At 39.4% G+C, this 25,868-nt stretch overlaps 2 protein-coding genes across 9 annotated transcripts in view; one reads left to right on the top strand and one right to left on the bottom strand.

The window, feature by feature from the left end:
- prkn (parkin RBR E3 ubiquitin protein ligase) overlaps positions 1-25,868 on the top strand; it is a 175,107-nt gene that overhangs the window by 70,019 nt on the left and 79,220 nt on the right. For 7 of the 8 annotated variants that reach the window (XR_015505125.1, XM_087277904.1, NM_001423707.3 and 4 more), the window contains 2 exon segments: positions 6,803-7,022; positions 15,328-15,446. Coding sequence is in view for 6 of the 8 variants with exons in the window: in XM_087277904.1 (XP_087134030.1) it covers positions 6,803-7,022; positions 15,328-15,446 (339 nt within the window). In the remaining 2 variants the exon portion in view is untranslated. 8 annotated transcript variants of the gene reach the window in all.
- arfgef3 (ARFGEF family member 3) overlaps positions 23,706-25,868 on the bottom strand; it is a 973,876-nt gene continuing 971,713 nt past the window's right edge. The window contains exon 20 of the transcript XR_015505571.1: positions 23,706-23,905. The gene's annotated coding sequence lies outside the window, so the exon portion shown is untranslated. The remainder of the gene's footprint in view (positions 23,906-25,868) is intronic.

The following is a 25,868-nucleotide window of genomic DNA, read 5'->3' as shown; positions in this document are numbered from 1 at the left end:
TAACATTTTTTAACAGATTTTTTTTCACGGTGTACGTCAAACAAACTCTACACAGAAATGTGTGTGTGTGTTTGTGTGTGTTTGTGTGTGTGTGTGTGTGTGTGTGTGTGTGTGTGTGTGTGTGTGTGTGTTTGGATCAATGCTTTTTTCTAAATGTCACAAGTTCACATGCTGGAAATTGCTTTTTATCTCAGAGTGCATTTGTGGTGTTATTTTTGCCCAAAGCTTTACCCTTTACTCAGAGTACAGGAGTTAGGAAAACTGCCGGCTCCATTAATGTGAATTAGAGGTTATCACGTGTTTATACCTTAGACGTTAGATTCAAGACATTCATCTGACTTAAATGATTAAAGGGGACCCATTATGCAAATATCACTTTTATAAGAGGTTTAAACACAGTTGTATGGCAACAGTGTGAGAATATAACCAACTTCTAATGGTTTAATTTCTTTTTTATAATCACACTTGATATAAACACTTGCAGAAACACTTTGATTGACATTCTCTCTTTGTACTTGTCATCAGTTGAGGAAAACCCCGCCCACTAGTGAGCGTCTCTCCCTCATTAGCATAGGACACTAATCTTGTTTTTGAATCTGCCACTATGCTTACACACAGGCATTTGTAGCTCCGCCCTCTTTAGAAAAGAGCACAATCTCATTTAAATTTAAAGTGATAGTCACAGAAATTGCACAATTAGGATCAAAGCCTTAAAGGGGCAGTTTCAAAGAATTACAAAACATTATTTGTGAGTTATTTTGTGCTTAAACTTCACACACACACACACACACACACGCACACACACACACACACACACACACACACACACACACTAGGGACTTATTTTACATCTTGTGTAACAGGTCCCCTTTAATATTTTTGTCATGCAGTACTGATGCAAAGTCAAAACACACTGCTGCGCGACTAAATTGATATTGACCGGAATATTTGATGTCACAGCGGTCTTTCAGGCATCCATCATGTTACTAATGATCAATGCTAATTTCCATTCCTGTCTCGATAGGGATCTGGCATTGTGTTGCTGTGGCCGCTTCTTTTGCCAGCGTGCGGCCCATCTTTGTTGCAGTCTTTATTAGAAGCCTTCTTTATTACAGGAAAGCGTGATGAGGCTTAGATGGTGGTCTGATGCAGAGAGAGAGGGTCTAAATTTTATTTATGCATCCAAATGAACCTTTAGTGAGGGCTGGGTAAAATGGAGAAGATGAGATTCACTTCATCGTTTTGGCCGCCTATGTTGGTTGTTGTAAGATCAAGAAAACGGTTGCAGACAAAAAAGGGGTAAAGAGGTTTTCTCTTGAAAGAACTTTGTTGTCTGATTTGCGTCAAACTTTCTGCTTATTTTCCAGCTTGAAATGATCCTTTGCTCAACAAGGAAAGGGCAGAGGATTTCAGTTTAGTGTGTTATTTATTCAAACATTGAATACAATTAATGCAGTAACATTTGTTTTGTTGGTTTTGTTTTATTTTACATGTTTCTTTTGTCTCGCTTTACTTCATTTGTTTATTTTTTATGTTTGGTTTCAGTTTAATTTTTGTTTCATTCATTTTGTTTCGTTTCATTTTTTAAAAAATGTTTATTTTAGTTTTTTAAATTTAGCTTCGTTTTACTTCAATTGTTTTGTTTAGTTTAGTTTTGTTTGTTCTGTTTTGTTCATTATTTTGTTTAGTTTCATTTAGTTTTTTTGTTTCTTTCGTTATCTTTTGTTTTCATCTGATTGTTTAATTTCATTTAATTTCGTTTCGTTTCACTTCACTTTATTTTTTGTAATGGGGTGAATTTTTTAGTTGTATTAGTTTTTTTTTTAGATTAGATTTGTTTTATTACATTACCTTTGTTTTGTTTCTTTTGTTCTATGTTGTTTTGTTTATTTCGTTTAGTTTTTTTTAGTTATTTTATTTTGTGGTGTGTTGAATTTTTGTTTTGTTTTAGTATCAAATCATTATTTAGTTTAGTTTTATATTCGTTTTTTTATTTCACTTTATTTGTTTTGTTTCTTTTGTTCCATGCTGTTTCATTCAGTTTTTTTTTTTTGTTTGTTTGTTTCTTTTCATTTCCTTTTTTTTCCATTTTGTTTTGTATTGTTTCACTTCAGTTCCTTTTTTTTTTTTTTTGCAAGTGTGGGAAAATTACACAAAAAATGTGTGAAATTTTTGCATTAAAAATTGTTTTTGTTTAGTTTTTTGTTTTACTTCATTAGTTTAGTCTGGTTTATTAATTTCCCTTTACTTGTTTAGTTTCATGTTGTTTCATTTCATATTGTTTCTTTCAATTAGTTTATTTTTGTTTTGTTTCACTTACCTTCATTTATTTGTTTAATTTTTTTTGTGGTGTGATGAATTTTTTGTTTTGTTTTTGTTTCAATTAATTAATTTAGTTTAATTAATTTATTTTATTTTATATTATTTTTGGTTTAGTTCACCTTCCTTGTTTTGTTTCTTTTGTTTCATTTTGTTTTGTTTCTATCATTTTGTTAATCTTGTTTTTGTGGTGTGGTGATTTTTTGTTTGTTTGTTTTGTTTGTTTCAATTTATTAATTTAGTTTAGTTTTATTGGTTTTGTTTCATATTAGCTTTGTTTCGTTTCATTTCACTTTGCTGGTTTTGTTTCTTTTGTTCCATGTTGTTTAATTTTTTGTTTCTTTCAATTTGTTTTTTTGGTTTCATTTTGTTTCCTTTTTTCTTTCATTTTGTTTCATTCACTTCTTTTTGTTTTGTTCCAGTTTAGTTCCTTTGTTTCACTTGTTGCGAATGTAGCGAATTGACATTACAATTTATGCATTCAAAACAGTTAGTTTTTTTTTGTTGTTTTTTTTTCAACTTCATTAGTTTTGTTTTATTTATTGTTTCAGCGACATGGTGGCTCAGGGGTTAGCACTGTCGCCTCACAGCAAGAAGGTCGCTGATTCGAGTCCCGGCTCGGTCAGTTGGCATTTCTGTGTGGAGTTTGCATGTTCTCCCTGTCTTGGCGTTTGTGTTCGCCGGGTGCTCCGGTTTCCCCTACAGTCCAAACACATGCGCTATAGGTGAATTGAATAAACTAAATTGGCTGTATGAGTGTGTGTGAGTGTGTATGGGTGTTTTCCAGTACTAAGTTGCAGTTGGAAAGGCATCCGCTTTGTAAAACATATGCTGGATAAGCAACCCCTAATAAATAAGGGACTAAGCCGAAGGAAAAATGAATTCATTTATTTATTGTTTCATTCATTCATTATCCTTTTTGATTGAATTTGTATTTATTTTAAAAACAATAATGTTACACTAACAAATGGCATGTTGACAGATTACAGTTATTGATTTTTATGTGTTTGTTTGTTTTTGGATGAACATATTCTTCATGAATATAAAGGTGTAACAAAATGATCAAGTATTGTTTTTTTTTTTTGTTTTTTTTCAGCAATTCACAGACTTTCATTTCCAGAAAGACAACGAGCGCACTAAATTTCCAAACATCAAGCAAATGCTTATGGGAATTGTACAGTATTAAAGCTCTTCTCATACAGTATGATATCTTTGTCATTTTTCTGCCGTCTCCACACAATGCTGGTGTTACCTTTTATCTTTCCTTCGTTCACCGCATGATACAAGCTTTTTGTCAGCATCGCACAATGATTGGCATGTTTATTCTCTATACCTGTTTTGTTTTTGTCTCTCCAACACTGCAGTCCCGGTGGTCTGCTGTGTGTGTGTGTGTGTGTGTCAGCTTGATTACTTGCATTTGTGAAGGCACTTACGAAAGCAAAGTTTGATCCTTTCTTTCCTCATGCTTGAGACAGAAATGAAAGACAACAGGATGAAAAGATCCTCTCATAATGCGCTTTTGAAACTATGTATGGTCTCAGGAAAAATATAAATAAATACAATTCTCCACACTTCTTATTCTGACATTGAGTAACTACCAAATTACACTCCGTTTTCATGTTAATAATCATCATAAATTATTTAATGGTTATCAGATGAGTGGTAATTAATCTCCTTTGATCTATATCATTAATCTGTGCTGTAGTTAATCTACTTCGAGCTAAGGTTGAGTTGAAAATATGAATTTCTAGATTGAAAACGATTCCCATTTTGATGAAACTGTATCATGATCTTTCAGTTAAAGCTGTTTTTGTGCTAGTCTTTTGATGTGAAATAAAGTCGTAGCATTAAATAAATACTGTGTTGATCATATCTTCATTTTACTACTAGTTATAGCACAGACTATTTCTGAATATACATCAGAAGTTCAAGTTCAAACACTTTATTTGTTCTAGATGAGCAATCCATGGTACATACAAGCTTGCATAAGCATACGTACAACCCCAAATCAAAAAAAGTTGGGACAATATAGTAAACACATATAAAAAGAAGGTATTGATTTCCAAATTGACTTGTATTTCATTGCAGACAATACAACAAACCTTATTTAATGTGTTACTTGTCACTTTTATTGTTTGTTATTCTTCCAATATTAACACATATTCCAGTTTTGGTTCATGCAACACATTGGAACAAAGAAATTTGTAACAGTAAAGCATTTCCCACTTTGTAATGTCGCCATTCTTTTTCACAATACGTAAAAGAAGTTTAGGGACTGAAGACACCAAGTGATAAAGTGTTTCAGGTGTAATTTTGTCCTATTCTTCCTCTACATTTACACATGCATACAAACACACATATACTGTGCACATGTAGAAGATACTGTATGTATGAAAATCTATCTTGTAATTTTGCAGTCAGTGTTTAAACCAAGGACAGTTGTGAGTAAAATTGCTTGCCATCAGTGTCACATGATGTTGTGTTACTTTAGGAAAGCCATGAATGGATGTATGACTCAGTACTTATAGAAAAAAAATAGGTTCTGTTAGAACTAATAAGTTAGATTAAATAATTAATCTAAAAGATTAGATAGATAGATGGATGGATGTGGATGGTTAAATGGACGGACGGATGGATGGATGGATGGATGGATGGACGGACGGACGGATGGATGGATGGATGGACGGATGGAGAGATGGACGGACGGACGGATGGATGGACAGATGGATGGATAGATGGACAGATGGATGGATGGAATGATGGATGGACTGACAGATGGATGGATGGATGGATGGATGGATGGATGGATACTTAGATATATGGATGGATGGATAGACGGATAGATAGATAGATAGATAGATAGATAGATAGATAGATAGATAGATAGATAGATAGATAGATAGATAGATAGATAGATAGATAGATAGATAGATAGATAGATAGATAGATAGATAGATAGATAGATAGTTTCAAATTATTTTAAAATAAACAACTAATTAAAAAATAAATACAACAGCAGAAAAGGTTAGTTTTGCATTTATGTAATGTTTGGTTAGGATAAGAGAATATTCAATATTCTCAACAGCTGGAATCTGAGGGTTCAAAATAATCAAAATTTTGAGAAATCACCTTTAAAGTTGTTCAAATTAAGTTTTTTAGCGATGCATATTAAAAATAAAAAAATAAAAAAATCTGTTTTTATTTTTATTTTTTGATTTTTTATTATAATTTTTTTTTTTTACAAATTTACCAAATGTGGTCATCTCAGTTTACTTCATTTACTTTTTCACTGTTTTTATTTACTTCTTAATGTCATAATTTCTGGCATAAAACAAAAAGCGACAATAAACAATCACAATGTTTTTCATATCAGTTTTAGTTAAATAGTTATTTAATTATTAAACTGACGAGGATGATCAATATTCGACAGCAGTGGTCCCCAACCTTTTCATCATCGCGGACCGGTCAATGCTTGACAGTTTTACTGCGGACCGGTGGTTTGTAGGTTGCTAAGCGACCAGTGGCCGATGGTTCGTAGTTTACTAGGTGAACATCAGTTGTTTTCTCAGAAGACGAAAAACTGACAAAACATTGCTGTCAGAAAATTACAAAGCACTGCAGTGTTTGGGTGTTCTGTGTTTGTCTCAGATAATTACTTGTCCGAAATGTGTATATTCCATGCAAGCTGAAGCTGGTTGGTCAGTTCTTGTCACATGACTTGCGATGCACTTCCAGGGTGTTGTAAGCCGCGCTCCTCCATTGGAAATAATGAACTTGCGTTAACTCTAGAAAAAACGCGACATGCGAATGGCCCCTAAAAGGCCAGCATCATCTACGATCACAAGCAGTTGATCTTCTTGCACAGCCTTGATGGATGTTCCTGATTTGTTGACAAATGTGTTGCGGATCTATTCTTTAGCAGTTTGTGGGTCCTTCACTTCACTTTTCCCCTTAGCAAAGAAACTTTCCGAAAACTTTAGAAACTTTAAAAGATTTAACCGAGAGAATATGGTCATTTTTTTTAAAATAAAAGATTTTTCAAAATAAAAGACTTTTCAGTCATAGATAATAAATTAACAGAAATAATTAATGATTTCTTATGCGGCCCGGTACCAATTGATCCACAGACTGGAATCGGTTGACTGGTACCTGTTTGAGGACCACTGGTCTAGAGGCTTAGTTAGAGAATCATTAATGCTAAAAGTAAACATCCACTGTTTCTGAAATACTGTACCGTATCTACATCAATATTGAATCCAATTTAATTAGTCTGGCAACTGAATTAAATCCAAAGCTTAAGAATCAATCGTGACGAAAATTGATAGACATTGAGTTCTAGAACAACAGTTTCCAAAGCATAAATAAGAAATAGTGGTGTAAAGTGTGTTACAGATAAAAAAAAAGAACCAAAATGCCAAATCTCTGAGGTGTATTGCTATTAAACATGAATGAGGCTGTATCTGCTCGTCCTGTTGTGTGACAGGGCTGTGATCTCCCGGAGCAGAGCACGGTTCATGTGGTCCTGCCCCCGTCCACCTCTGCCCACCGCTCAGAGCTCATCCAGCAGCGCAGACTGGGCAGCGGGATGGAGAGCCTGACCCGACTCGACCTCAGCAGCTCCCGTCAGACTACCGCATCCGAAGGCCTGGCCGTCATCCTGGAGACTGAAGCATCCAGACGAGAGGACACCGCTGGACACACAGGTGTTTATTTTTCAGTCAGCATTAATAAACTGTTCACAGCTTAATCTATCATGTAAGTGAATTAAATATAATTAATTAATCGTGATTAAACACATGTACAGTTTACATATTACTGATTTCACCCCTACTCCTTTGTTTGTGATGGTTTGCTTTAGTTGGAACGATACCCGAGTCATTTTGTTGCTTGACTGATTTTCTGAAAAGTATGATAGTGCATACCTGTTTTGAATTATTTTTGTTTCACATGTAAAAAATAGCATTAATTTTGGTGTGAACAGAACAGTTTTTTTCACGCAAATTATCATTCTTAGGCAGTATTACCATTTTGCCTGATATTTTATAGGTTTAAAGAAGGGGATTGTCCTAGAAAGTTTGGGAACCACTGATGTAGGCAATTCTAATGCTGTGTTCACACCAGACGCGGAACGCGCAGATAAATGGCGCTATTCGTGCGTAAATTGCCGCGTGAACATTTGAGGTTACTCGCTTCATTCGCGTGTCAAATCCGCTTCATTCGCGTGTCAAATTCACTTCAGAACAGACGCGGATTCGCGTGATGGGCAGGGCTTCCGTCTGCCCTGTGTCTCTAGCTTCGTTGCTAAATGGCTAACATGGATTTTATGAAGAAAATAACAGTGTTTATGTGCTTTATGAAGGCTGAAAAACAGCGTCGATATGTTTAGGACTCTGTGAGCTCATAAACTCCTCCAGAAACTGAACCTGGATGACGGAGGCTTTCAGCGGTGCTTCTGACTGAGCCAAGCCCAGTTTGATGACGTGTTGTCGGTGTCGGCTGGAAGATTTCCCCCGGACACCATCAACAGGTTCTACGTCACAATCACGCCCCCACAGGAGCAAGCTTCTGATTGGTTAATGCGGCGTGAATGTCCGCTGAAGTTTAGGTTTTCGAACTCCCGTGATTTGCGCAAAACTCGCGCCGTTCGCACCGCGCAATTCGCGCAATTTGCGTCATTCGCACCGCGCCACTCACGTGTATCGCACCGCAAGATGTCTATTCGCGCAATTGCATTGACTTAACATGTAAATCACTCGCACTTGACGCGCGTTCCGCGTCTGGTGTGAACGCAGCATTATATTTTCCACTTAAATCATTATCTTGTTTAGTCAATTCACAAAATTCGCACAAATTATTATTCAAAGGCATTTATTATTTAAATACAGGCTTGACCAAGAAAGTTTGGAAACCACTTATGTATTCCAGTATAATCTTTTACATTTCAATCCTTAAACTTTTCTTATTTAGATATATTTCTGAACTGCTGCGCATCCCTGTGTGTGTAATAAGCAACGTGTATGCATATTTTAAACCTGCCTACCACTAACACAGTCTTTAATTAACGCTATTTAAATGATAACAGATAACAGAACAACAAATTGTCATCTCCATTTTTATTCCTTTCACACTCGTCATGTCCCGATCACCAGAGATCTTAACTCCATAGATCGCTGGAATACATGCACAATCACTAATGGACTACAAAACTGCCATTTCATAGACTACAACTCCATACATGCACTCCACTCACACACCTGTTCCTTATCTGGACTGATTGCACACACACCACTGGAGGATTGTCAGGGACTGATTACACACTATTTAAGCAGCTCTGGCGGCGGCGGCAGCTCTGGCAGCTCTCTGATGAAGTCAAGTATAATCTTTTTCATTTCAATCCTTAAACTTTTCGTGTTTAGAGATATTTCTGAGCTGCTGCGCATCCCTGTGTGTGTAATAAGCAACGTGTATGCATATTTTAAACCTGCCTGCCACTAACACAGTATTAACGCTATTTAAATTAACGCTATTTAAATGATAACAGATAACAGAACAACACATTTTCATCTCCATTTTTATTCGTTTAACACTCGCAGTCAGTCAGATTCTGACTGTAGCTGTTTACTAATGCCAGCATAACAGGATCAGTTACATTTAAAGAACTTTAGCTTCAAAATGGCCACTTGAAAACATGTGTATTAATAAGTAGATGACAGAAACGGTAAATGTAAAGTTTGGGAAATCACTATTGAGCTATCAAATATGGAGAAGGGAGCATTTCACAGCCATGCAAATATCCAGACCTCAGTTTTAATTTAATTGTTTGTCAATATCTGAAGTAAATTACCCAATGTTGTTCTTATAGTGGCTATTAAAGTCATGCACAGTGATATTCAAGCTGAAACTCTTTTACTATTGCTATTATTCATTCTTTCATTTTCCTTCAGCACAGCCCCCTTATTTAGCAGGGGTCACCACGGCGAAATGAACCGCCAACTATTCCAGCGAATGGAAGTACTGGGAAACACTCATACACTCTCACATTCACACACAATTTAGCTTATTCAATTTCCCTATAGCGCATGTGTTTGACTGTGGGGGAAACCGGATGAAACCCACGCCAACACGGGGAGAACATGCAAACTCCACACAGAAATGCCAACTGATCCAGCCTGGACTCGAACCAGCAACCTTCTTGCTGTGAGGCGACAGTGTTACCCACCGAGCCACCGTGTCACCTCCATATTACTTTAATGTTAGATAGATGGATGGACGGATGGATGGATGATGGACGGACGGACGGATGGATGGATAGATGGACGTACGGACGGACGTACGGATAGACGGATGGATGGACGGATGGATGGATGGATGGAGGGATAGACGGACGGATGGATGGATGGATGGATGGATAGACAGACGGACAGATGGATGGATGGATGGATGGATGGAAGACGGACGGACGGATGAATGGATAGATGGACGGACAGACGGACGGACGGACGGACGGACGGACGGATGGATGGATGGATGGATGGATAGACAGACGGACAGATGGATGGATGGATGGATGGATGGATGGACAGTTAGATTGATGGATTGACAGAGGGATGGATGGATGTATGGATACTTAGATATATGGATGGGTGGATGGATGGATAGACGGACAGATGGATGGATGCTTAGTTGGATGGATAGATGGATAGATGGATAGATAGATAGATAGATAGATAGATAGATAGATAGATAGATAGAAAGATAGATAGATAGATAGATAGATAGATAGATAGATAGATAGATAGATAGATAGATAGATAGATAGATAGATAGATAGATTGATTGATTCACACACATACAGTACACTATGGACAATTTAGCTTATTCAATTTCCCTATACCGCATCTGTTTGACTGTGGGGGAAACCAGATGAAACCCACACCAACACAGGGAGAACATGCAAACTCCACACAGAAATGCCAACTGATCCAGCCTGGACTCGAACCAGCAACCTTCTTGCTGTGAGGCGACAGTGTTACCCAACGAGCCACCGTGTCACCTCCATATTACTTTAATGTTAGATTAATAGGTGTATGGAAACATAGCTTATGACTAATTTGCTATGGCCATGAGTTGTGCAGTCTTAAAGCAACTGACTCACTCCCTATACCATCCTTTTAGTCCCGGCAAACTAGCATTGCTTTGTAAGTACTGTATATGCTTTCATTTACGCTAGTTTGTGCACTGCTGAGGCTTTTGTGACCTCCTTTTCAGCAGTAATACGCCGCTCTCCGGGAGAGCGTTTGAACGTTTTTGTAAGCGCTCAGGTTTGGTGAAGTGGATGCTGTCACTTGCCACAATGGCGGCGCTTTTACAGGCTGTCCTCTGCCCGCCCTTCCCTTTTCAAGCTCAGTCTGGCTAGCGGCCCACTCGGCTACTTAGTCCAATCACGCCACCTCTTTTATCCGGCCCTTCTCCCTGTAAAAGCATTAGCATAATGGAGGAATCCTGCAGAAATCATAAATAATAGGGTGCCTGTCTTATAAAACCCACTCCGCTCGATTTATTGTCAGCCGTGTCAAGGTATCTTGTACCTCCTCAGCGCCCCATGCTTTTACCTCTAATGAGAACGCTGCTCCAGGTGTGCGTGCGCGTGTGTGTGCATGACTGATTTGAACTGGAATGGGACAGACTGATAGGACAAGTCCTCTGTAAACTAAATCATGCGCCAGGAATATGTCTGGATCTTCTCTTTCTGGCTAATTGGATTGCGAGCTCTTTGTCCTGGGACTGCGGCGACGTGTTGGAGCTTTTCTGTGCTTTGTTTTTATCCTCCACTCAGTGCTCTAACTAACCCACTTACCTGTGCGTCACGCTCAAAACCGACACGGCTGTAAACTTAAAGAGGACAAGAAGCGAGGGAACAAAAGGTAAACAGAGGCTTGCTAAAATTCGAGTCGACAGAGTTGCTCGGCGCACATCCCATTTATTTAAACACCAAACAGAATAAATATATATATATATATGTTTGTTTTTCTTTTTACCTCTCACTTTTTGGTTCATCAATCAGTTCTATTGTGTTTTTCTTAAAAATATAGACGGGAAAAAGGACATTTTAAATATACAGTATGACTTATTTCAGGAATGCTCTATTCATTGTCTATAAGCTGGAATGATATAGCACAAATGTAAAATATACAGTAAACAGAACAAACTATTAAAGGGCACCTATGATGCAAAATCAACTTTTGGAAGCTGTATGAGCAGAATTGTGTGTACACATTACCTGACAAACGTCTTGTCGTCGATCTCAGTTGTAAAAGCAAAGCATACACTGCAAAAAATGCTTTTCTTGCTTAGATTTTTTTTGTCTTGTTTCTAGTCTAAATATCTAAAAATTTCTTATATCAAGAAGCATTTTCTAGACAAGCAAAACATATTGTCTTGTTTTGAGAAATAATTTGCCAATATTAAGTGAGTTTTTCCTTAAAACGAGCAAAATAATCTGTCAATGGGGTAAGCAAATTAATCTTGTTTTTTCTTTTGATGTAAGATTATTTTGCTTACCCCATTGGCAGATTTTTTTACTTGTTTTAAGGAAAAACTCACTTAATATTTTCATATTTCTGAAAACAAGACAATATGTTTTTCTTGTCTAGAAAATTCTTCTTAATTTAGGAATTTTTAGATGTTTGGACTGGAAACAAGACAAAAAATCTAAGCAAGAAAAGCATTTTTTGCAGTGTAATAACTTAACTTCTAGTTAATCATTTGGAAAAGTGGCAGAAGGTCGATTATTGTGATGAATCATCTGTTGAACTGCATCTCAATCATCACCAATACTGCAGAAGACCTACTGGAACCCAAATGGACTGAAGATTCTCACAGAAATCAGTCAATTTTGGTGAAGGAAACAATCATGGTTTGGGGTTACATTCAGTATGGGGGTGTGCGAGAGATCTGCAGAGTGGATGATCAACATCAACAGCCTGAGGTTTCAAGACATTTGTGCTGCCCATTACATTACAAACCACAGGAGAGGGACAATTCTCCAGCAGGATAGCGCTCCTTCTCATACTGCGCTCACACCAGACGAGGAAGATGCGCCAAGTGCGAGTAATTTACATGTTATGTCGATGCAAAGGTGCGATACTCACGAATGAGGTGGCGCAAATGACGCAATTCACACAATTGAAGCGGCGCAAGTTGAGCATTTTAGCTAATTGACGAGCTTAACACCTGTATTGCGTGTTTCGTGCGAATCGCATGAGTTCCAAAAGTTGAACTTCAGCAGACATTCGCACACATTAACCAATAAGTAGCTTATTGTGAGGGTGAGATTATGACATAGCGCCGTTGAAAGCTTCCATCATCCAGGTATAGTTTTTAGTAGGGATGTAACGGTATTGTAAATACCGCCATACCGCAATATAAATTTTTTTCGATATTACCGAAGTCGCATGACTCGGTAAAACTATAGGTCTTCTGAGAATATTTGCTCAGGCGAATGAAGCGAACGGGAGGTAGCGAAAACTACAATTCCCATCAGCCCATTCATGACCATCATCCCTTGTGGTCTGTTGTCGCTACAGATCCAGTAATGCGGAAATGGAGTGTGCTGCTAGAAGCGGGGATGAAAAAGAGCTGGAAAACTCTAAAGCGGGTGTTGTCGCCGCGCGCGTACTGAATAGCGGTGTTGTCGCGCGAGTTCTTATCAGCTGTGTTGTTGCGCGCATACTGAATAGCGGTGTTGTAGCGCGAGTTCTTATCAGCTGTGTTGTCGCGCGCATACTGAATAGCGGTGTTGTCGCGCGAGTTCTTATTCGCTGTGTTGTCGCGCGCATACTGAATAGCGGTGTTGTCGCGCGAGTTCTTATTCGCTGTGTTGTCGCGCGCATACTGAATAGCGGTGTTGTCGCGCGAGTTCTTATCAGCTGTGTTGTCGCGCGAGTTCTTATCAGCTGTGTTGTCGCGCGAGTTCTTATCAGCTGTGTTGTTGCGCGCATACTGAATAGTGGTGTTGTCGCGCAAGTTCTTATCAGCTGTGTTGTCGCGCGCATACTGAATAGCGGTGTTGTCGCGCGAGTTCTTATCAGCTGTGTTGTCGCGCGAGTTCTTATCAGCTGTGTTGTCGCGCGCATACTGAATAGTGGTGTTGTCGCGCGAGTTCTTATCAGCTGTGTTGTCGCGCGCATACTGAATAGCGGTGTTGTCGCGCGAGTTCTTATCAGCTGTGTTGTCGCGCGAGTTCTTATCAGCTGTGTTGTCGCGCGAGTTCTTATCAGCTGTGTTGTCGCGCGCGTACTGAATAGTGGTGTTGTCGCGCAAGTTCTTATCAGCTGTGTTGTCGCGCGCATACTGAATATCGGTGTTGTCGCGCGAGTTCTTATCAGCTGTGTTGTCGCGCGAGTTCTTATCAGCTGTGTTGACGCGCGAGTTCTTATCAGCTGTGTTGACGCGCGAGTTCTTATCAGCTGTGTTGTCGCGCGAGTTCTTATCAGCTGTGTTGTCGCGCGCGTACTGAATAGCGGTGTTGTCAGCACACTGTTCAGATTGATGCAGACATGAGATCTCTATCTCACTCATGGTTTGTCCTCTCAAGTGGGGGAAAGACAATGCACAACGTTACCCACTGCTGTCAACCTGGGCCAAGTCATATCTCTCTTGTCCCAGAAACCTCAGTCCCAAATGAGAGGGGTTTTTCTGTTGCAGGGGACATTGTAAATACCCAGAGATACCAGCTTTTACCAGATTATATTTATATGATAATTTTCCTTTAAACCCATCTCTATCTAAGTGAGTGAGTGATTAAATGTTGAATGTGATGAGTTTTCAACACTACTAAATTGAAACTTTATTTTTTTTACATGGTTTAATATTTTTTTGTAATTAAAATTGAAGTTCCTGTTTCAAAGCTTACAGATAGATGGCTAATTTGTATGTCATTGACACTTTTGGCACTTTTTTGGAGTATTTTCATAAGTTTTGTTTTTTCCTGTAAATGATTCAATAAATACCGTACCGTGACATTCATACCGAGGTATTACCGTACCGTAAAATTCTGATACCGTTACATCCCTAGTTTTTAGAGGGGTTTATGAGCTCACAGAGCTGGGTGCATCTCTGAAACGAGCTAGTGGACTCAGACACGGCTCCAAACAAATTGACACTGTTTTTTTTAGTCTTCATAAAGCACATAAACACAGCGATTCTCTCAATAAAATCCATGTTAGCTATTTAGCAACGAAGCTAGAGTCCCCAGGCAGACAACAGCTCTGCCCATCACACGATTCCGCGTCTGTTGTGAAGCAGATTTGACATGCGAATGAAGCGTATTTTAATGTGCGAATGAAGTGAGTAAACTCAATATGTTCACGCGTCTATTTACGCACGAATAACAGGATTTATCCATGCGTTCCATGTCTGGTGCGAACACAGCTTCATACTTCAGCCTTCACATCAAAGTTCCTGAAAGCGAAGAATGCTCCAGGTAAGGCCAGCCCAGTTGCCAGATATAAGCATTATTGAGCATGTCTGGGGTAAGATGAAGGAGAAGGCATTGAAGATGAATGCAAAGAATCTTGATGAACTCTGGGAGTCCTGCAGGAACGCTTTCTTTGCCATTCCAGATGACTTTATTAATCAGTGATTTGAGTCATTGCAGAGATGTATGGATGCAGTCCTCCAAGCTCATGATGGAGTCAGACACAATACTCATATACAATTATTTCTGTTAAAGACTTTTGTCTAAGCAAAGTCAAACCTTAATGCCCTAATTAAATAACTAAAAATCAAGGCATGATCATATTTAATTATGGAAAAATAAGCGTAATCTAGAGGCCTTTGCCTTTTACATAAGCCACCTCTGATTAAAAATGATCAACTAGAATCAAGTTAATATTGTAAAATAGTAGTCTGAGCTGTGTGATGGGAGAGACTGTAATGAGACAGGATTTTTTATCACACATTATTTCTTGTTTTTTTATAATGTTTATGATTGTTTTTATTTTTCAGGAGCCAAAGCCCACAGCAGTTTCTATGTGTTTTGTAAGACGGTCTGTAAGGCCATCCAGCCTGGAAAACTGCGTGTTCGGTGCAAAGACTGCAAACAGGGCACCCTGACTCTCAGCAGGGTAAGTATATGTGCATTCAGAACACAAAAATTGCTTCCCCTATATATATATATATATATATATATATATATATATATATATTTACACACACACACACACACACACAGTGGAGGAAATAAGTATTGAACACATGACAATTGTTCTTAAAAAACATATTTCTAAAGGTGCTGTTGACTTTCATTGGATGTCTGTAACAGCTAAAAAAGTCAAATACTGTATGCAGAGAAAACAAAACTAATTAGTTTACAAATAAATGATGCAGGGAAAAGTATTGAACACATGAAGAAAGAGGGGTGTGGAAAGGCAGTGAAAGCCCAGACAGCAGCTGAAATCTCTCAGTAGTACTTCAGCAACCCTCTGCCCTTCCTCAATGTAAATGAAAATCAGCTGATCAGGAGGATGAAGATGTAACCAGGGTGGACAGTCACTGAACTGTGAATCACACTGAACTGGGCTAAACTGAACTGAACTGAACTTAAACACTAAAAACTGAACTACACTGTTCCAGTTACTATGACCATTTATGTGAAGCTGCTTTGACACAATCTACATTGTAAAAGCACTATACAAATAAAGCTGAATTGAATTGAATTGGACAGTTCAGCAGGATAATGATCCAGAGCAGAACCAAGGAAACTATCAAATGCTTTCAGAGAAAGCAAATAAAGCTGTAGAATTGCCCAGCCAATCACCTGACCTGAATCCAAAAGAAAATACAAATAAAGATTTGACAGACGAGACCCACAGAATCGTCAAGATTGTTACACTCTGTTGAAGTCTGTGAGAAACTCACACCTGAGCAATGCATGTGAATTCAATCTCCAAATGAGAGGCGACTTTAAGCTGCCATCACCAAAAAAGCCTTTTATATAAAGTATTAAACACATTTCAGTAGTTCAGCACTTTCTTCTTGCATCATTTATTGTTATTACACACATAATTCATTTTTTTACATTTGTATCTGGTTCAATTCCATGTCAACAGCTTCTTTTATATGGATATATGGTTATATATTTATATTTTTAAATACATAAAAGCCAAAATATTAAAATATTCCTATATATATATATATATATATATATATATATATATATATATATATATATATATATATATATATATACTTTTTTTTTCATTTTAACCGAACTGTTTTCATTGTAACCCAGTGTGTGTGTTTATTTAACTATTAATATTATACTAATTTAGGTGATTGACTGCTGACATAACGATGTGGATGATGTAACGTTACCGTTAGTAGCTAGGCAATCAAAACTTTGCATTACAGTTAATGCACTTTTCGAAGATACTTTCACTTAGCCAGATTGCTTGCGTTTCCGCTTATACAAGAAAACAATGTATGCTGCAACAGGCATTGTAGATGTCTACTCAGGAAATACAGCTTGTTGGGTTCACTCTGCAAGCTTACGAGTTGTTTGAGCGTGAGACTGTGTCACAAGCAATGTGTGTGCGCTCCGCTGAACGAGAACTGTCGAGAACTGTGAAGGCTTTTATACTTGACACAGTCGCCGGACGAATATCAAATATCGCAAATTAGAAAGGTTTGGTCTGTTTAGTTATGCTACTGTAAGTAATGTTTATTCAGCAATAATTCTCCAGTAGCGGTAGTAGAACCGTTAATGTCAGAGCTAATTGATACTTCGGTCTTTTATAATGTAGCATCGATACCGATAAAGAACCGAGTTTCCCTAATCAACACATTACATTGGCAAGCAATTAGATTGACTTGACCTTTAAAATTTCTAATTATTTAAACAATGTTGCACAGATCATGAAAATGATACCTGCGCCGGGCTGAAACTACCCAAAAAACACTTGCCTTGTGCGTGTCTGATAGAGCTCCATATGTATTGTGTTATTCTAATCCTGCTGCCACACAGCAACTCTACATCACTGGATTATGACTGCAGGGGTAAAGCCTGCTTATTATTGCTGTTCTTTAATACACATTCATAATCGCTGAGACAAAAAAAACTTAACTGAAAACATTTGCTCCATTGCCCCAAGTCTCATAATTAAGTAACAGTGACATTTCGTAGCCTAAAGTATGAATACAAAGCAGCACAAACCCACATCCCGCTGCCCCCACACGGCTGTCATAAGCCCCATCCCGCCGCCGTTCCGCCCGTGGCCTGTTTTATCTTTCGGTCCGTATGGGCTTTCTGTCCCAGCGCGTGGGCAGCGTTCCCACTTCACCGCATTTTGCTGCTGTTTGGGAAAACTGACTGACACGCCGCTAAGCCGCACCTGCCTTTTCTTTCCGCTCGCGGTGGTCTTCAACGCTGAGAATCTGTTTGTCCACTGTCTCCGTGCCAGTGCCGTCCCATTCCGGTGCCAATCTGGCTCCTAACATCCTCGGGCCTGAAATGCGTTCCAGCTCTACTCATCTAACTCCCCCCAGAGAACTTTCTCCAAATATGCTGAGAAGAAGAAGACGGCAAAGTTTATGCACTCGCCGTCTGAGCACTTCATTTGGGTCTTTGGAGATATTGGACTTAGCAGCACTTTCAATCAAATGTGTTTATCTCCATCAGCAACTCCTGGCTTAAACACCCAGCTTTGGCATTTGAGCAGTTTATGTGCGTGATTTAGACATTTTATGCCAAAATCTTCAAAACCTACATCCCCCGAATTAGGCCTTAAGGGGAAAACCTGCTTATTATTGCTGTTATGAGTTTTTTTTTTGCCTTGAACACTAATAGAAAATAACCTTGGCTTACATCTCTCCAGAACACAATTATGAGGAATACAGTTTTGACTAGATTGCTGGCATTATAAATATCTCAATGTGCCCTGAGGCTTTAATTAGAAGCTTTAATTATAATGTCCGGGTTGTTCCCATTGTAATGAAACCACCAGCCTCACAGTTATTAAATCCCAGACTTAACATTTCAGACTTAATACTTGTCATACATTGTATTATTCAGTTGTTTCCCTCATCTTAAAGTGATCGTTCTCACACACACACATGTAATGTATTTTATACGGTAAAAAAACGGTTTGTTTTTGGGCGGCATGGTGGCTCAGTGGTTAGCACTGTCGTCTTACAGCAAGAGTGTTGCTGGTTTGAGTCCCCGCTGGATCAGTTGGCATTTCCAGCCTGATCTCACGAGGAAACGTAAGTATTTTACGTTTTGCCAGTTTAGTGGCTAATTCATACGAATTTGTACTAGTTCAATCGTACGAAAAACTAGTTCAATCGTACGAAAATGTATGATTTTTAAAAAGGAGGTGTGGCACCTAACCCCACCCCTAACCGCAACCGTCATTAGGGGATGAGCAAATCGTACTGAATCGTACGAATTAAATCGTATGAATTCATACGAAATAGCCACTAAATCAAAAAGTTACGAATTGCTGTGAGATTGCGTTCGCATTTCTGTGTGGAGTTTGCATGTTCTCCCCGTGTTCATGTAGGTTTCCTCCAGGTGCTCCAGTTACCCCCATAGTCCAAACACATGCGCTATAGGTGAATCGAATAAGCTAAATTGGCTTTGAAGAGTTCCCACTTAGATATGCTTGGCGTTTATAGCAGGTTTGGCATGCTGTCCCGGGAGAGAACCCTAAGCTCGGCAAGACGTACGCCAACGGCTCCCGCCTAATCAATAAGCATATAAGGGGATCCGAGATCAGGTAGTTCCCGAGAGCTCCCCCTTAGAAAAGAGAGGAAAAGGAGGAGCTGGGGTTGAGAGGGGGCCTCTTCCAAAACGAAGTAAGAGTAGTAAGGAGAAAACGATCCATTTACATTACAGATGAGAAGCCAGTCATGCTCAATCATATCACGTGCTCCTCTCGAAATTAGTTTGTGAAACTTCACTTAGAGTATGAGTGTGTGTGTGTGAATGTGAGAGTGTATGGGTGTTTCGCAGTACTAAATTGTGGCTGGAAGGGCATCCGCTACATCAAACATATGCCGGAATAGTTGTCAGTTCATTCCACTGTGGCAACCCCAGATAAATAAGGAACTATGTCGAAGAAAATTGAATATATGAATGAATGAAAATGCCACTTCTTATATGTACTGGCTGTATTTTTAGGGTTGCTGTCCTGTTGAAACATGCACCATCAACCCATTCTGATATCCAGAGTGCTAGAGATGTTCAATTGGGTTCAGGTCTGGGCTCTGGCTGGGCCATTCATGGACATTCACAGATTTGTTCCATAGCCACTTCTTTGTTATAATGGTTATGTTTTTAGGGTTGCTGTCATGTTGAAAGATGAACCATCAAGCCAGTCTGCTATCCAGAGTTCAATAGATGCTCAATCAGGTTCAAGTCTGGGTTTTGGCTGGGCCACTCATGAACATTCACAAAGTTGTCCCGGATCCACTTTATTTATATACTGGCTGTATTTTTAGTGTTGCTGTCCTGTTGAAAGATGAACCATCAACCTAGTCTGACATCCAGAGCGCTAGAGATGCTCAATGGGTTCAGGTCTGGGCTCTGGCTGGGCCACTCATGGACATTCACAGATTTGTTCCATAGCCACTTCTTTGTTATAATGATTATGTTTTTAGGGTTGCTGTCATGTTGAAAGATGAACTATCAAGCCAGTCTGCTATACAGATTTCAAGAGATGCTCAATCAGGTTCAAATCTAAGATATGGCTGGGCCACTCATGACCATTCATTGAGTCTTCCAATAGCTACTTCATTGACGTACTGGCTGTATTTTAGGGTCGCTGTCCTGTTGAAAGATGAAGCGTCACCCCAGTCTCATTTACAGAGTGATCTGAAGCAGGTTTTCATCAAGGATGTCTCTGTACAATGCTGTATTCATCTTTCCCTTGATCCTGACTAATGATCAAGAAAGCATCATCACAGCTGAAGTCGCTTTACCATGATCACTTTGTGAATGATATTGGCCTGGTGAGGAAGCTTGGCATTAAGGAGTTTAATCTTTGTTTCATCAGATCAGAGGATTTATTTCCTTATGGTCTGAGAGTTCCTCAGGTGCCTTCTGGTGAACCCCAGCAGACTGTCATGAGTTTTGCCATTCTACACACAGGCCTAATTGGTTAAATGCTGTTGATTGTTGTTTTTTTAAAGGCTGGAGCTCTTTCAGAGTGTCAGTCGGGCTCGTTGTCACTTCCCTAAATAAGTACTTTCTCCAAATCATTCAGTTTTTCTGGCTTTAGAAAGAGTTCAGAACTTTTTTTTTTCCATTTACAGATCCATTCTCTTCAGTTTGACTGTGTCAATGGCAGTGGTTCTGGGTTCTTTACCTTATTAAAGCCATCAAGTACACAATTTTGTCTGATTTTCATGTACTTCTTTGCTTCAAATGTAAGTTTGTAATGTCTTGATTCTCCTCGTAGCTGTTTGAAAGCTTGAAACCCTTCAACAAAGGCTGATTTAAAAAATTCGATGGGAAAAATACTAACGGAAGCAGCGCTGCTGAAAAAGTGAGTGGCACTAATGCACTCTATAACTGTTCTTAATGGCCACGGCTGACAAATTATTAGCAGAGCAAGTCTTCAGAGTTTTCGGAGTCAGTAGTGACTTGTGCAATAGTGAAGCAAATATATGACCTTGATAAATCAAATATTCATTCATTCATTCATTTCATTCACAAGTCCCTTTATTAATCCAGGGTCGCCACAGCGGAATGAACCGCCAACTTATCCAGTACTTGTTTTACTCCGCGGATGCCCTTCCAGCTGCAACCCATCTCTGGGAAAATAAATCAAATATAGTAGACGAATAAGAATTTTTACTTCAACTCCTGAATAGGAAATCGTCTTATGCCTCTCTTTTATTCTGTTTAGAGTTTTTTTTTTTTTTTCGTGCTGGCACAACCCATATAATAATAGCTCATGTGAATTATCTTGTAATCATTGGCTGCGCTTGCAAAGGTCAGCGCCGAACAGGGTCAACTTTGAGCATCACATTACAACGCTTCACCTACTGCAACACTGTGCCAGGGCTAATGCTACAGCTTCATGCTTCACTCCACACGGGTCAGTACCCTGCCAAAACATTGACACAAATCACATTAAAGCGCCTTTAGAGGAAGGATTAAAGACTATTTATTACTTTAATGTTAGTAATATATATATATATTTTTTTTTTTACTTGGAAGGAATGAATGTGTTCTTGGCACCTTTCGCAAATAGGGTACACAATTCATCCTGTGTGGGGGAAAAATGTAAGATTATAGTGTTAATAGAGGTTGGAAACCTTAATTTAAACTCTTAATTTGTTGACTGTGCAATAATTTTACAATAAAAATTAAGTCAACTTGAAAATTAAACTGACAAATAATTAAAAATAATAATAGCTATAAAGTAAACATGCTTATATTTATAAATATATAAATATATCTATCTCTCTCTCCCTCTATATATATATATATATATATATATATATATATATATATATATATATATATATATATATATATATATATATAATAATAATAATATTTTGTGTATTATATATAAATATTTATCAAGTAATTAATTTTATATTTATAAATTAATTAATTTTATATTTATAAATTAAATTAAATTGTTATTGTATGTATTGTTACACCTTGTTTTAGACGTTTGGTGTGTGGCATTGAATGATGAAAACTACAATAATAACGGTGATATTTTAATTTATTACAACCTTTTGCTTTAAATATATTTAATATTTTTCTATGCTGTTTGAGTGCTTTTGAATGGTCAGAATTATTTTTATGAAGTGTGGAAGTGTTTTTAGTACATTTGAACAAACCATGTCTATTCAAATGTAATTATTGTACTGTATTGTAAATGTCTGTATTAATGTCAGTATACAGTATCTGTCATGACAGATATAAATACATACAATACATGCATAAACTGTATTTTATTATTACTATTTTGCATATAATAATTTAAATAACTGCATTGATTAGTCTGTAGATACTGTACTTTTAATGTCCTGATGGGGTTTACACTTAAAAAGTGAGCATGAGGCAACAGTTGCAAAAATTATTTCCAAGTAAAATGGATTTTTGAACAAAAACTAATGTTGAGTGGGACTTTGGGGATCTTGTCCTTAATCATTTGGATGGTTGTGGTTTGCTTTCTTTGCAGTACCTCTCCAGATCTATCAGGCATCTCTGGAGAGATCCAGAGATGCTCAATCAAGTTTGATTCTGGGCTCTGGCTGGGCCACTCTTGGACATTCGCAGAGTTGTCCCATAGCCATTTCTTTGTTATATTGGCTGTGTTTTTAGGGTCACTGTCCTATTGAAAGATTAATGGAAGCCAATCTAATATCCAGAGCGCTAGAAATGCTTGATCAGATTCAAGTCTTTGCACTCATGTACATTCAGAGTTGTCTTTTACCCACATCTTTGTTAGATTGTTTGTGTTTTTAGAGTCGCTTTCCTGTTGAAAGATGAACCATCAACCCAGTCTGATATCCAGAGCGCTAGAGATGCTCAATCAGGTTCAAGTCTGGGCTCTGGCTGGGCCATCCATGGACAATAACAGTGTTGTCCAGTAGCCACTCCGTTGTTTATAGGGTCGCTGTCCTGTTGAAGGATGAAGCGTCACCCTAGTCTCATTTGAGTCATCTGAAGCAGGTTTACACTTAAAGAGTGAGCAAGAAGGTCACTGGTTCGAGCCTCAGCTGGGTCAGTTGGCATTTCTGTGTGGAGTTTGCATGTTCTCCCCGTGTTGGCATGGGTTTACTCCGAGTGCACCGGTTTCCCCCACAGTCCAAACACATGCGCTGTAGGGGAATTTGATTGGCCGTAGTGTATGTGTGTGAATGGAAGAGTGTATGGGTGTTTCCCAGTGATGGGTTGCAGGTGGAAGTCATCTGCTGTGTAAAACATATGCTGGATACAACCCAAGCTCATTCTGGAAACGTAGCCCCGCGGACGTTTCTGGAGACCGCGATTTACGTGGCCGGAGGTACGTAAGGCCGCGTATATTTTTTTTCGAGTGAACGCTGCGGGACGGCGTGGCGCCGCTCCGCCCCTCCTCTTCGCGCTCGCCGGCCAACGGCTCGCCTCCGAGTGGAGGGCTTTTACCGATGCAACCAGTTTGTCCGCTTAGCTCACAGCGTTGCGTCAGCGGAGCGGAGGCCCTGGAGGAGGATGAGGAGCCAGCCGCGGTGGACGATGACCGGGATTGAGTCCGGGGTACAGCGGTTCCGGAAATCAGGTAAGACGAAAAACGGAATCCGAAAAAAAAGGGCGAGAACGCGGCAGGATCCGAAAACGCGGTCGAAATCGAAGACGAGGGCTTTTGCTTTTTTTTTTTCTGGACGGCTTTTACAAACCGTCGCTCGGGTTTAGGGAAGGAGGAGGAGGAAGAGGAGGGCGGCCGAGTCGGCCGATCCGGCGGCTTTTCACGCGAGAACGGCGCGGGCGCACGTTCCCGAGAGGCGCCCGAGACGCGAAAAAGCGTGCACAGCAGCCTCTCGCGGATCCGCGAAAACAAAAAAACACTCGAATACGTACCTCCCGGGACGTAAATCGCGGTTGGCAGAAACGTCCGCAGGGCTACATTTCCACTATGAGCCCGGGTTGGCTGGATACGTTGGCAGTTCATTCCACTGTGGTGACCCTGGATTAATAATAGGCTGAAAGTAAAGTGAATGAATGGGACTGATTGATAATATATTGTGCGAAAGTCTGGTATAATACTGTGTTTACTACAAAGTCATGAGCTGTGTGTCTGTATTTAGCTATAGATTATCTTTATAACTTCTTAGATTAGTAGGCACTGTGATTACTTCAGTGTTCAACCATGAAGTATCTGCTGAGTGTGTGTGTGTGTGCTCCAGCCGCGTGCTCTCTGGATGTGTGCCGTGTTTGTCTTCTCGCTGACTTCTAATGTCTATAATTGAGTGTTGTGAATGCAAGCGTGGTGGATCCGATGAGTCTCTGCTGGATACAGGCAGTGGAATCCTCACAGCTGGCTCACAGACGCAGCCCTGTTTGTTAAACAATAATGTAATTAAGGCTTTGTGGGACTGCGATGTTGATTCTCCTCTGTGAAGAAAAAAAAAAGCGTCCTGAGAGGGTGCGGAGGTGAGACTGATGTGAACAATGCGGGAGGTGTGTTGTTGAATAATTCATCTGCGTTTTTCTCATTAATCATTTACACTCGCGTGTGTGTGTGTTTGTGTGTGTGTTTGTGTGTGTGTGTGTGTGTGTGTGTGTGTGTGTGTGTGTGTGTGTGCACGTTTGTTTTGAGCTGTCGCGCCGGGGGTCTGTGTGACCTTTCCTTGCTGTCTCTAAGCAGGTGTCTGGGTGTAATCTCCGGGCTCCTCTACCACGGCACGCCGCGGCTTCATCCCTCCACCCTCCGCTCCCTCCTGCGAGCGAGTAATGATTTTCTTAACCTTTTCTCTTGCTTATTAAGGGCCCTGTCAGAATGTTTAAATGCTTATGCTAATCAGCCACGGTCGGAGTCAGGAGGAGGAGGGGGGGGGGGGTTGTCCCAAAACAATTATGGATAGAGAGAGTGTCTTAATCTGGCAGAAGGACAAGGAAGAGCGTGTGGCAGGTAGAGAAAGAGACCTGTGTGCTGCTGGCAGTTTTTAAAGTGATAATCATTGTTATAACTGTTAAATGTAGAATTACGCAGGCCTTGTCCACACAGACTGTTAAAGACAGAATTCAGTCGCAGGGGTGGGGTGGATTTTAGGGGTTAGATATTCTGTTTTTTATTTTTTCCTCTTAACTATTTTATTCTATTACAGATATTATTATTGTTTTTAATTTTTATTTATTTTTTATGTGTGTGGAATATTTAATTTGTTTATTTCTTTTTTGCAAAAAAGAAAAAAAAACTTGAGATGCTGTAACATTTGCTGTAATGTTGTGCAATGCAATGCAATAAATATCTCAATTAAAAAAAAAATTAATAAAAAAAAATTATTAGCCCCCCTGAAAATTTTTCCACAATTTCTGTTTAACGGAAAGAACATTTATTTAACAAATTTCTTTTTGTTTGAGTTTTAATCACTCATTTCTAATAAGATCTTTGTCATGATATAAATAATATTTGACTAGAATTTTTTCAAGATACTACTATTCAGCTTAAAGCAACACGGGCTCATTGTGGAAACGTAGCCCCGCGGACGTTTCTGCGGTCCGCGATTTACGTCCCGGGAGGTACGTATTCGAGCGGTTTTTGTTTTTGCGGATCCGCGAGAGGCCGCTGTGCGCACTTTTTCGCGTCTCAGGCGCCTCTCGGAAGCATGCGCCGTTCGCGCCCGCGCCATTCTCGCACGAAAAACTGCCGGATTGGCCGACTCGGCCGCCCTCCTCTTCCTCCTCCTCCTCCTTCCCTAAACCCGAGCGACGTTTCGCAAAAGCCGTCCAGAAAAAAAAAAAAAGCAAAAGCCCTCATCTTCGATTTCGACCGCGTTTTCGGATCCCGCCGCGTTCTCACCCTTATTTTTCGGATTCCGTT

Source organism: Danio rerio, chromosome 13, assembly GCF_052040795.2.
Source record: "Danio rerio strain M-AB ecotype USA chromosome 13, GRCz13ab, whole genome shotgun sequence".
NCBI classification, from domain to species: Eukaryota; Metazoa; Chordata; class Actinopteri; order Cypriniformes; family Danionidae; genus Danio; species Danio rerio.
This window is presented reverse-complemented; position numbering and strand designations above follow the sequence as displayed.